At 43.8% G+C, this 13,109-nt stretch overlaps 1 protein-coding gene and 1 non-coding gene across 2 annotated transcripts in view; both read left to right on the top strand.

Annotated features, from left to right (window-relative positions):
• The first annotated feature begins 4,686 nt into the window (after positions 1–4,686).
• On the top strand, positions 4,687–4,879 carry LOC144499369 (U2 spliceosomal RNA). The gene has a single exon (XR_013498837.1). It is a non-coding gene; the product is annotated as a U2 spliceosomal RNA (small nuclear RNA).
• Positions 4,880–8,611: 3,732 nt separating this feature from the next.
• Positions 8,612–13,109, top strand: part of LOC144499220 (cystine/glutamate transporter-like) — a 47,321-nt gene continuing 42,823 nt past the window's right edge. The window contains exons 1-2 of the mRNA XM_078221338.1: positions 8,612–8,717; positions 10,721–10,847. Of these exons, the coding sequence (XP_078077464.1) occupies positions 8,612–8,717; positions 10,721–10,847 (233 nt within the window). The remainder of the gene's footprint in view (positions 8,718–10,720; positions 10,848–13,109) is intronic.

Here is a 13,109-nt window from a genome sequence, read left to right as displayed (position 1 = left end):
TATTGGAAACCAGGATTTATCTTAGCTGATAACAATAAATAAATGATACTAAGTACAGGATGTATGCGTTCTTTACTCTATAATAGACTTGTTCAACCTTTTCACTCCTGGCGTTATATTTGCATATTTTTCACAATTAAGGGGCCCATAAGCAAATTTTGGAAACAAAAGATTTGGCATAACAATGAACTGAATTTCACAAAAGATGAAGTTTTAAGGAAACATTTGCTGAACAAATGTAATGTCCCAGCAATAAACAGTTAAGTTAAAAAAGAGTAAGCAATAAAAATGACTAGATTGTTGGAGGGTTAGTGTACGTGTGTAGTGGTGAGAGTGAGAGAGAAAACCCACACTAGACATAAGGGGAACCCTCCAATACAACCCCCAGAGAGTGTCATGCATCATCAGGTGTGCTGCATATTCTATAACCCGGCACTACAACAGGGTGAGGATGAAGAGGAGATTGATGACACATCTCAGATGAGGAGGAGGTCGAGGAGGGTGGTGAGGGGCAACCCCTGAAGGAGGCAGAGGAAGAACCTCAGGCAATGGCCAGGGGCCAAATGGTACACAGGACTCAGGACACCGTGATAGCTTCTCACTTTGGGAAGGACCAGGACCCGGGTGGGCAGATATGTCTCCCTTGTGGGATCTGAGACCTTCTTGTGTGCTGCCAGCGAGAGGTTTCCTCACTGATTGCTCCTTTCATGGGCAGGGCGCGAAAGCCCAGTAACCAGATGATGCAGGAGAATGATGATAACTTGCAGTGAGGACAGAGCAATGCTTCTCATATCTCCTGCGATTGTCTGACTCCTGCCTGACAGAAACCTGAAACCCTAAAACTTGTGTTCCTCAGAACTTCTGGTAGATTATTCATGTCTTAATGACAGTGGCAGCCATGGCTCAGGCAATAGGTTCAAGTCTCATTTCAGTACTGGGGCACAAAAGGCTGCCACTCCAGTGCAGGACCGAGGGAGTGTTGCAGTGTCTTTTGGTTGAGATATTGAACCAAGGCCCCATTTGCTTTCTCAGTGGACATAAAAGCGCCTGTGGAATTATTTCAAAGATAGTAGAGGAGGTATCTCTTACAGATACCAATGCCCATCCATGAAACATCACACCTTCCCGTACTTGGAAGTGCTCCATCCAGTTTAACTTGATTACCTTGAGCCAATCACGGCCCAAATGACTTGGCCCTTGGCCTGTCACGATTATTACTGGGAACTGAATTGATTGCTGCCAATAGCTTACAGGTACTGTGGTAGTACCCTTTATCTCGATGGCTTCCTCTGTAAAAGTTGTCAGTTTTGCTGTGGTACCCCTCAACTCAATGGCTGGACTCTTTCTTGTAAATATCAAAATGTGTGTTCTCCTGTCACCACAGCAACTTCCATCCTTTAGGGCCTACTATTCACTAAAAGCATCACAGTGATGGGGGCTATCTTGTCTGCTTTCACGTTGAAAGTGCTTGCGAAGCATTACTAACTCTGTCACTGGGTACACTTGACTTAATTTAACATCAGTGCCTTAAGTGACCTTTCCTGTGGCAGAAAAACCTTTCAGTCTCTTTATACCTGCAGGCTTCAGGGTAGTGATGACCCGCATCTTGGTAACCCTACTTCAGTCCTAAGCAATTGGCTGGCTCTTTTAAATCTTCTCACTCTATTTGTGGATGCATTTGCTTCCCGTTTTAAAATCACATCTTAATTTTTGGTGCCACTGCTGACTGCAGCTTCCTACCCTAACTGGTGAACGCACCATTCTGTGTGCTCTGAAGCTCCTGTGTGTCCTTCGCAGTGCTCTCCATTGCCAGCACTATCTCCAGCGCCTTCTTAAAATTTATCTCTGCCTCTTTTGGTTAGGATCTGGAATGTACTGTCTGAGAGTGTGGTGGAGACAGATTCACACAGCTTCTTTTGGGTGCCCTCATTATTTACCCCACAGTCTAAATGGCCCACAGCATATTGCTGAGAGTGGCTCTGAAGTCACAGTGCTCTGAGGTCTGTGTTAACTTGACAATATAAGTTGCAATAGTTTCCCCAGGGTTGAGTTAAACTTAAAATGCTGCAATATCACCAATGTGGTAGTGTGTTTTCAACAATTCAACTATCTCAATGAATGACTTGGAGTCAAGAGTGTTTTGGGAATGTGAGGTTGCATATTAAATTGTAGACCTGGGTCCTACATGTTCTGAGCAGGATTATCTTTCTCTTCCTCACTCATGTATTCCATTGGCTTGAAAATAGTAGCTCAAACGTTCAATATATTGGTGTCCAATTCTCCACAGAGGCACCAGAAGGATCTATCCACCTGAATTGGAACACATCTGCAAACTCTCTTCTGTTTCTCAACTTGAACTGAACTTCAATGTGACTTCATACTCATGGGGTGGAATTTTCCCATCCCACCTGCCGCAGGAATCAAAACGGACTGGGGCAGACATTGCAAAGACCCGTTGACCTCGAAGGGGATTCTCCGGTCTTGGAGCGAGCATGGTCGGAAAATCCCATCCATGATCTTGGGACTGTTTTATTTTTCTTTTATCCTCATTGCCAAAATAAGAGTTCTGTTCACCAGTTAGCTTCTGAGAAGGTTCTGGAACCAAAACCCAGGGTGATCCCCCACCCTGCTCTCCGATTGGCTCCCCAGGTCATGTGATCCTTACTCAGCAGATGGATCCTTAAAGGGGAAATCACCACACTGTGTATTCACTATACCCTCTGACCTTTCCCGCTCAGATGCTAAGCAATCTGTACTCAGCAAAAGACTCAGTTTCATTTCTTTACACCCTCACCTCAATGAATTTTGGGCTTGGCATGACACTGAACTCTACTTCCATCACCTCTGTCTCCATGCTTATTTCTTTGGGCAGGAGTCTTTTCCGTCCCTGTTCAATGAATCCTTTTACCCATCTGCTGTATTCTTCCTATACGTGGACCCCTCCTTTTGTCCTCCTACCTGCTCTTGATCTTTCCACTGAGAACTGCTGGCACGACATTGGCTGTCTCAATTTTTCTGCTCCTCTCACTCACTCCAACCCATCTCCTTCTGAACTTGCTGCATTCCATTCTCTTAGGTTCAACCTTGACCTTGTTATCAAACTTGTTGACAAGGATAGAGTTGTTGTTGTCTGACGTAATGACCTCTACCTCCCAGAGCTGAGCGCCAACTCTCAGACTTCTTTTTACCTCCCCCTGGACCATGACCCCACCAGTGAACATCAAGCCATTGTTTCCAGGACTGTCACTGATCTCATCTCCTTTGGGGCTCTTGCTTCCACAATTTCCAAACTCATAGTTCCCCAACAGCACACAGCTTCCTTCTACCCCCTTCCCAAAATCCACAAACATAACTGCTCTGGTAGACCCATGGTATCAGCCTGTTCCTGCCCTATTGAACTCTTTTCTTCCCATCTTGACTCCATTCTCACTCTTTTGTATAGTCCCTTCCCACCTACGTTTGTGATTCCTCCAATGCCCTATCTCACATCAACAATTTACAGTTTCCTGTCCTCTAACCACCTCCTCTTCACTATAGACTCCTTTACACCTCCATACCCCACTAGGAGGGTCTCAGGGCTCTCCACTTCTTCCTCAAGCAGAGGCTCAAATAATCCCCATTTTTCACCACTCTACTTTGCCTGGCTGAACCTATTCTGTTACTCAATGATTTCTCTTAATTTGCCCACTTCCTGCAAATAAAAGGTGTTTCTCTGGGTACCTCGTTATGCCTGTCTTTTTATGGGGAATGTGGAACATTCCTGTTCCAGTTTTATTCAGGTCCTCTCCCACAACTCTTGCTCTGTTACATCGATAACTATATTGGCGCTGCTTAATGCCATCATTTGGACCAGGAGAAATTTTTGCTTCCAATTTCAGCCCTTCTCTCACTTTCACATGGTCCACCTCTGACACTTCACTTCCCTTCCTTGACCCCTCTGTCTCCATGTCTGGTGACAGACTGACCACCAATATTTATTCCAAACCCATCATGTCCCATTGCTAGTTCAACTACAGTTCCTCACTCTCCCCCGCCCTCTCTCTGCTTCTTGTGAGGACTCTATCCCATTCTCTTAATTTCTCCATCTGCATTGCACCTGTTCCAATGGTGCCACCTTTGAAATTAATGCTTCCGACATGTCTGCCATGATCCCCCCCACCACCCACACTGTGGTTGACAGGGCCTCACCCATGTCCAGCCTAACTCCTGTACCTCTGCACTCACCCATTCCCCTTTCTCCCAAAACCACAACAGGGACCCTTTTGTCCTCACTTTTCACCCCACCAGCCTCCTCATTCAAAGGTTCATCCTCCACCATTTCCGTCAATGCCCTTTTTGTTTTCCCTGGCTTGCCCCAACACAACCCCACCCTCCCTCACATGGCCTCCTGTCCTTTTTCATTCAGGTTTGCTTCCACTGAACACTTCCCTTTGTTCTTCTATTAACACATTTGACTATCTTACAATTTGCCACCATTAGCAGTCTTTGGTCCTTAATTGCACTATTAACACACCGCTTTGTCTTATGTCCATAACATCTTTGTCAATCTCTCCTTTCTCTGACCTATCCCTGTCCTTCTTTTCTGCCCCATCTCCTCCACTCCCCTCTCCAACTGTATAATCACTGCATTTCTATCCCTCATCTGTTCTGTAAATGGATCACAAGGACTCAAAATATTAATTCGGTATCGCTTCTCGGCCTTTTGGCTAAGATCAAGTGTAGTATCGACATGCTGTACTTGGTTGAAGTCATTAGGTTACATTTTAGCTTCATTTGAAGCAATTTTTAAAAGCGGCATCTCGGCCTTTTTGGCTAGATGGCAAGATCAAGATCAAGTTTTGGAGGAAGTGCAATGCCTACTCCAATCAGCTTGGATCATGTAGATCAAGCCCAAGACAGAAGGTGAGAGCCTGTCTTGTCAGCTTGGATCGGGAATGTCTCACTTGTTGAGACTCTGAATTGGATTTGATTTGATTGAATTGGATTTAAAAAAAATTCGGTATCTCTCTCCACAGATGCTGCCAGATCTGCTGATTCAACCAGCATTTTCTGTTTTTATCTCTGGTTTCCTGGCCAAATTCATCCTTAAATCAACATCACAAAAACAGATTATCTGGTCATTAACATATTGCTGTTTGTGGGAGCTTGCTGTGTTCAACTTGGATACTGCGTTTCTGTGGTAATTGCAAGGATTGGCAAAAGTAAAACGAATTATAATGGTTTATTTACACGCAGAGCACTTTCAGGATGTCAACACTGTTATCACTGATTTCCCATGAACTGACTACAGGAGACTCAGAACAGGTTCGGATTGCTTTATTCAGGCACATGCATGGAGAGGACTACCTCAAAGAAAGATTCTGGGGCAGACTCTGATGTTTACCTGAAGGCTGTATATATTTATAACATGCTCTGCATGTGCACAGACATTGTTTAAGATTCAATCTAACAATACATTTAGGTTTTACCAAAAACAGGCACATCTTGTACTAGTCATGTGTTTACCTTTGCACCCATTGCAGAGATTTCTAACCTATAATGGTATGACTACCCTGCTATCTCTAACACTGCTCTTACTGTCTGACTCCAAAACTTCATTGTCGCTAAAAAGTTCTTGCAGTTGGAAATTCTGCTGACTTTAAGTTGTACAAAGGTGCTAACCTTTGTAGCCAAGATAAAGCTGGTTTTCTGTAACAAAGGAATCAGTAACCATTCTTTTATTATTTTCTTATTAATTATTAATTCTTAAACCTCACTATGCAATCATATTAAAAGCTCAACCTTTGTCATGTTTATTCCCTGCCCCTAGCAACACTGTAAGGAGTATAACACCACCATGTTAAAGTCCAACAGGTTTATTTGATAGCAAATGCCACTAGCTTTCGGAGATCTGCTCCTTCGTCAGATGGAGTGGAAATCTGCTCTCAAACAAGACACAGAGGCACAAAATCAAGTTACAGAATACTGATTAGAATGCGAATCTCTACAGCCAACCAGGTCTTAAAGATACAGACAATGTGAGTGGAGGGAGCATTAAGCACAGGTTAAAGAGATGTGTATTGTCTCCAGACAGGACAGCCAGTGAGATTCTGCAAGTCCAGGGGGCAAGCTGTGGGGGTTACTGATAGTGTGACATAAACCCAACATCCCGGTTTAGGCCGTCCTCATGTGTGCGGAACTCGGCTATCAGTTTCTGCTCAGCGACTCTGCGCTGTCGTGTGTCGTGAAGGCCGCCTTGGAGAACGCTTACCCGAAGATCAGAGGCTGAATGCCCGTGACTGCTGAAGTGCTCCTGCACAGGAGGAGAACAGTCTTGCCTGGTGATTGTCGAGCGGTGTTCATTCATCCGTTGTCGTAGCGTCTGCATGGTTTCCCCAATGTACCATGTCTCGGGACATCCTTTCCTGCAGCGTATCAGGTAGACAACGTTGGCCGAGTTGCAAGAGTAGGTACCGTGTACCTGGTAGATGGTGTTCTCACGTGAGATGATGGCATCTGTGTCGATGATCCGGCATGTCTTGCAGAGGTTGCTGTGGTGGGGTGGTGTGGTGTTGTGGTCACTGTTCTCCTGAAGGCTGGGTAGTTTGCTGCGGACAATGGTCTGTTTGAGGTTGTGCAGTTGTTTGAAGGCAAGAAGTGGGGGTGTGGCAAGATGTTCATCTTCATCAATGACCTGTTGAAGGCTCCGGAGGAGATTCCGCAGCTTCTCCGCTCCGGGGAAGTACTGGACGATGAAGGGTACTCTGTCCACCGTGTCCCGTGTTTGTCTTCTGAGGTCGTCGGTGCGGTTTTTCGCTGTGGCACGTCGGAACTGTTGATCGATGAGTCCAGCGCCATATCCTGTTCTTATGAGGGCATCTTTCAGCGTCTGGAGGTGTCTGTTGCGATCCTCCTCATCCGAGCAGATCCGCCAAGGCCATCCCCACACCCCCACTTCTTACCTTCAAACAACCGCATAACCTCAAACAGACCATTGTCCGCAGCAAACTACCCAGCCTTCAGGAGAACAGTGACCACAACACCACACAACCCTGCCACAGCAACCTCTGCAAGACGTGCCGGATCATTGACACAGATGCCATCATCTCACATGAGAACACCATCTACCAGGTACACGGTACCTATTCTTGCAACTCGGCCAACGTTGTCTACCTGATACGCTGCAGGAAAGGATGTCCCGAGGCATGGTACATTGGGGAAACCATGCAGACTCTATGACAACGAATGAATGAACACCGCTTGACAATCACCAGGCAAGACTGTCCTCTTCCTGTGGGGGAGCACTTCAGCGGTCACGGGCATTCAGCCTCTGATCTTCGGGTAAGCGTTCTCCAAGGCGGCCTTCACGACAGCGCAGAGTCGCTGAGCAGAAACTGATAGCCGAGTTCCGCACACATGAGGACGGCCTAAACCGGGATGTTGGGTTTATGTCATACTATCAGTAACCCCCACAGCTTGCCTGCTGGACTTGCAGAATCTCACTGGCTGTCCTGTCTGGAGACAATATACATCTCTTTAACCTGTGCTTAATGCTCCCTCCACTCACATTGTCTGTATCTTTAAGACCTGGTTGGCTGTAGAGATTTGCATTCTAATCAGTATTCTGTAACTTGATTTTGTGCCTCTGTGTCTTGTTTGAGAGCAGATTTCCACTCCATCTGACGAAGGAGCAGCGCTCCGAAAGCTAGTGGCGTTTGCTACCAAATAAACCTGTTGGACTTTAACCTGGTGTTGTTAGACTCCTTACTGTGTTTACCCTAGTCCAACGCCAGCATTTTCACATCATGCCTAACAACACTTCCAGCTCTAGGATCTACTCTGGCTGAAAAAGCCCTTGTTCTGCACCGAGATCCCCACACCCATTCCCCATTGGGTAATCAGGTCATATGGCCCTCCCAATGTATGCCCCCTAAAGGTGCCAGCTACTACAATTTCCTATATTACAATATTTTCAGAAGTACTCCCTTAGCTGTGAGGGGCTTTGTGCGTCCAATGGTCATGAAAAGTACTATATCAATGCAAGTCTTTTTATCTTCTTAATGGAATACTTAGGAAAGGAGAAATGTTATCTTAAAGAAATGGATAATTAGTCACTAATGTGGTGCTTATTCCACTTGAGTTGAGTATAACAGAGCAACAGGATAAAGAAAGAAAACCTGAGAGTTCATCTCAATGCTGGAACACTTACATTTAACAATTATTAATGTGAAACATAGTTTTATGTATCTATTTTGCATTTCTAGTGAGAAAGTGACAAAGTGATGAAGTATTTACCGGTTAATTTTCACATACTGTTTAATAAGATGGTTTTGCTGTGCATCCAACCATCAAACTTCATTCCACAAATTAATTCTTATTTCTTTAGTTTGCTTTTGGAAGGCTCTTGGCTTCACTCCACTTGTTTTTTCCCTTCTCTCTTTGGGGGATTTCTTGCCAAACTGTAGCTGCTTTCAATGAGCTTCACGTTTACCATTTCTTTCCGTTGACATAGTGGAGGAATCAAAGATTCTGCTATTCTGCAAACAAAAATACTTTGTACCAGAAAATATTAACAGTGGAAAAGTTAAATTTGACCAGCTCACCTTTTATTTGGCTTATTTGTTTTTAAATCATGGGAAGTACTTCAGAAAACAGTAAAATTAAAATGGAGTCTAAGGAGCAAGCTGTGTTTTTGAGGAAGAAAGTTAGCTTGTTGCGAACTATTTCATTTTTAATTGGTACAATAGTAGGCAGTGGTATATTCATTTCACCAAAAGGAATTCTGATTAATTCTGGGAATGTCGGGACATCCCTGGTGATCTGGTTGGCCTGTGGAATACTCTCAATGTTTGGTGAGTGCACATCTTTCTTATAAAACAATTCTTATTGAGTGATTATCGAGATACAACAAATTGATGTCTCTGTATTCTGTAGCACAGAGTGGCAGCAAAGATGGGTACAGATCCATTTGCTTAATAGTAGGCTCTTCACAAATGAACATATGAATACTTGTTTGTACGTCATTTCTTTCCTCAAGATCTTAACTAATGCTTTAACCCATTTTAATGCAAGCATGTCCAAACACGCTTGTATGTTAATATTTCAAGAATCAATTTTTATAAACATAGATATCCACATAACCATTCTGAGCCGGCTATCTAAGGGCACTTTGTGTTGAAGATTTTGTATTTACTCGTTGGTTTCTGTCATGCAATCTTTAGGGCCACCTGAGGGTTAGCATTAACAGTAGCTGAGGACCACATCACAGTAATGGTGCATCTCTCAGCAAGATTGGAATATTTTAACATGGACTAAAGATAGAACATACAATTCATAAATCAGGCGTCAATAGAATGCTTAAAGTACTGAGATGTGAAATTCAGATCAGTGACCCTACTGAAGACCATTGCCTTCTTGGAGGCACAACTATTGCTTCCAAAGGAGTTCATGGCATACCAACTGGAGATAGGGACCCGTGAGGCATCTCCTGTGAATGCTGCATGACCAAATGCTTCCTTTCATGATGCCACAGCTCTATTCACTGATCTGACACCCATTTACCACATGAGGACTACACAGCTCCATTCACTTCACTCACAAAAGATCAAACATTCAGCTGCAAGATGGGCCTGGTACTAGCATTACTTAAAGAGCTAAGCACCCAGCTTGAAAATAAGGTGATTCTGAAGAAATACTGTTTTTGCAAAATCTCTAGAAGTCTTGTGGATTTTGTTTGGAGGTGTTGTGGTGAGTCCTTGGATTTACAGGGATGACTGCTGTATTCTCACAAAGTGACAGAGGATTTGGTGACCTGTTCACACAAAGTCTGCAGCAGGTACAAGGATAGAATTCAGAAGATTAAGAGGTGATTTGATCAAACTTTTGAAACTATTAAAGAGAATTGACAAGATAGGGGATCTAGGTCTAGGCGTCAAATTTTTCAGGAGAGAGATTAGGAAACACTTCTACTTACAAAGGGTGATGGAAATTTGGAACTCTTCTGCAAACAGCAATTAATGCCATATTGTTAATTTTAAAACAGATTGATAGATTTTTGTTATCCAAAGGTATTAAGGATTAAAGGCCAGTATATGGTCACAAAACAGCCTTGAACAGGTTTGATGGATTAGATTACCTCCTCCTTTCCAATTTAACCATTTAATGGTTCACATATTAAGGGCTGGGGAAGGTACTAAAATTGTCAGTTGTGTCAGTCAACCTCCCGTATAGAAAAGGAGTCTGAAGTTAAACTGCTATAATTCCCATCCTGGGGAGCTGCAGTATGTTTTAGGTCAGAACACAATGTCAGAGTGACAGGACATAGAGATACATCCACTATATTTTCATCTGTGACTATCATTTAAAAGTTTACAGTAAGCAGGTTGAGGCAGCCATTGTTGTAGAGTGCCCCTGTGCATCACTCCCTCACCAGTTGGTAAATGTCACATTTAAGCCAAGAAAAGGAGACGGTTAAAAATGAAGCCATTGATTGGGGTGTCTCTTCTCATGGGAAGAGACTATACTGAATCAACTCCTCCTCACTTCCCACTGGGGAATTTACTGCAGCAGAATAGAGACCCGAGAAGAGGCCACAAATCTACACACGTCAAGGAAGAAAATGTGCAGGGATTCCAAGAAACCGGAGAGAGAGAGAAAAAAGGGGAAGGATAATTATAACCAGCAGTAAATAGTTGTGCAATATGTTAATATCATTTATAGACATTTGTTTGTTGTGCACCAGGAGCTCTATCTTATGCAGAACTTGGAACAAGCATTAAGAAATCTGGTGGGCACTACACCTACCTTCTGGAAACTTTGGGTCCACTTCCAGCCTTTGTCCGATTGTGGTGTGAAATCATTGTAATCAGGTAAGATACTTCTGTGTAATAAGTTAATAATCTCATATTTTCTGTCCAGTGAAATACACACGTCACTAAACTGCATAGCGTCTGAAAATGGGCGAAGGGATCGTAATGTGCAATTAACCTGCACATTCAAAGCAAGATAGGCAGCATGCTAACTTTGTACACGGTGTTAACTGCATTGTTTATTTGTTATATGCATCAGCAAGGATCCCATATTCATAACTTATCACCATTTAAAGCTAGTTACAGTATTTAGAGGGGAGACCCACTGTGGCTGGAGCAATGATTGGCTGCAGTTGTGCAGAAAATGAACCCGACCCTGGAAACAGTCCAGAAACCTGCAACATTGAAGGGATTAGGCTCCAAGCATTCCAAATGACACACAGGAGGCCTTGGTGGAAGTAGAAAGGAGAAAAGGTGTCCTGTACCCAGATACACACCTGAAAGGCAATGAGAGCAGATAACCATGGCAATCAATGCCAGATGTTAAGGTCTGAGGACCCAAATGCTGTGCTGAAAGCTCAGTGGCCTAACTTTTCATTCCCACCCACCCCGGGAATCGTCATGGGAGAGATGGATTATTTGACGGATCAGCAAAAGGTCTGTTAACTTCAAGCAGGAATTTCATGGTGGAACCAGAAAATCTCACCTAATGATTTCTCATGAGCCGTCAAGGTCCGTAAATGCATCTTCAAATGCCATATCCTACCATGGCACCAGTAACCACAACCATAGAAAATCACCACAAAACCCTCAAGAAGCAACCTACAGTCTCTAGTAATCAGCGCTCATACTGAACATTTGTATGCTTCACTTCACCCTTACACCATTCCTTCTTGTTTGTTCTTTGTTGACCATGTCCATCATCTAGGGTGTTTGATAGAGTTCCAGTGGGTAGGTGATTGTTAAGGCTGCTCTGCATCAGGAAGGTTCTGCTGCAGAATATCACAGACAATTGACATTTGGACAAGTTGCTGGTTCAGGATTTCCTCTCCTTGCGTTTCCCTCTACTTCGGATATGTGCTTACTTTGGAAGGAGACTGCATCATTTTTATTTGATTAAGCACTGCTACAAAGAGCCTCACCCACATCTCACAGCTTGCACTCACTGCCAGCTATTCAACCAGTGCAACCATATCAGCCAAACAGATGGAGTGTCCTCATTGACTCACTTCCAGCCATCTTTCACAATAACCGGAGGGAGCAAGAGCTAACTGGGGAGAAGTTAGAACATGTTCTAATACCCATGGAGAAGTTAGTGCTGGCCATTATTGTGACAGCCATTGCTGAGGCCATGACCATCAAAGATGATGGTATACTCATTTTTAATCATTGTTCTAACATCCCAATTTGCCCCTCATCCCACACTCTCTTTTGATACACAAGCTCCAGATGTTGGAAGCATGTGACTCACCTCACGTTGTGTGTTTTTCCATACAGATACCCAAGAGGTACAATCTGGCCAAGCAATGGACAAACACCAAAAAGACAGTGATGGGATGATGAAGACACAGCATTGTAGCATGATTTCACACTCACTCACAGCCTCTAACTGCACATTGCTGAACATATTTTTTTTTTAAATTTCATAGTATGTGGACATCACTGGCAATGTTAGCATAAGGCCCAACACAAACTGCCCTTGAAATGAGTAGCCATTTCAGAGGGTAGTTAAGAATCAACCACATTGCTGTGGCTCTGGAGTCACATGTAGGCCAGACTAGGAAAGCGTGGCAGATTTCCTCCCTAAAGGATATTAGTGAACCAAATGGGTTTTTACAGCACTCAATGATAGTTTCTTGGTCACCAATACCAGCTTTATATTCCACATTTATTAATTGAATTTAAATTCCATCAGCTGCCATGTTGGGATTTGAACCCATGCCCTTACAGCATTGACGTAGCCATCTGGATTACTTTTCAAGCGATATTACCATGACACTACCAGCTCGCTATGAGAATCGCCTGAGAGGATAAATTGGAGACATGATCTGCACATAGTGAGACACTGGGCATAAGTGGGCTACAACCAAGGCAAGGATGATGCAGATGTCAGCTCACCAGAGAGTGAGTAGGTGCACAGGTTCAACTGTAGACAATTCTGATGAACACTTCAATGGGGTGATCTACAGAAGAACACTGAAAGCTGCCGGAAAACTTGCAATAAATACCAAGGAGAATGGTGGGGACCAGCGTCAACTGAGCACAGAGCTTGGAGCCTACCCTTTCCAGCGAGAAAGATGGCGACCAATGGTATTCACACAT

This window comes from Mustelus asterias, chromosome 9 (assembly GCF_964213995.1).
Source record: "Mustelus asterias chromosome 9, sMusAst1.hap1.1, whole genome shotgun sequence".
Lineage (NCBI taxonomy): Eukaryota > Metazoa > Chordata > Chondrichthyes > Carcharhiniformes > Triakidae > Mustelus > Mustelus asterias.
The sequence above is the reverse complement of the archived record's forward strand: the minus strand, read 5'-3'. Positions and strand labels throughout refer to the sequence as shown.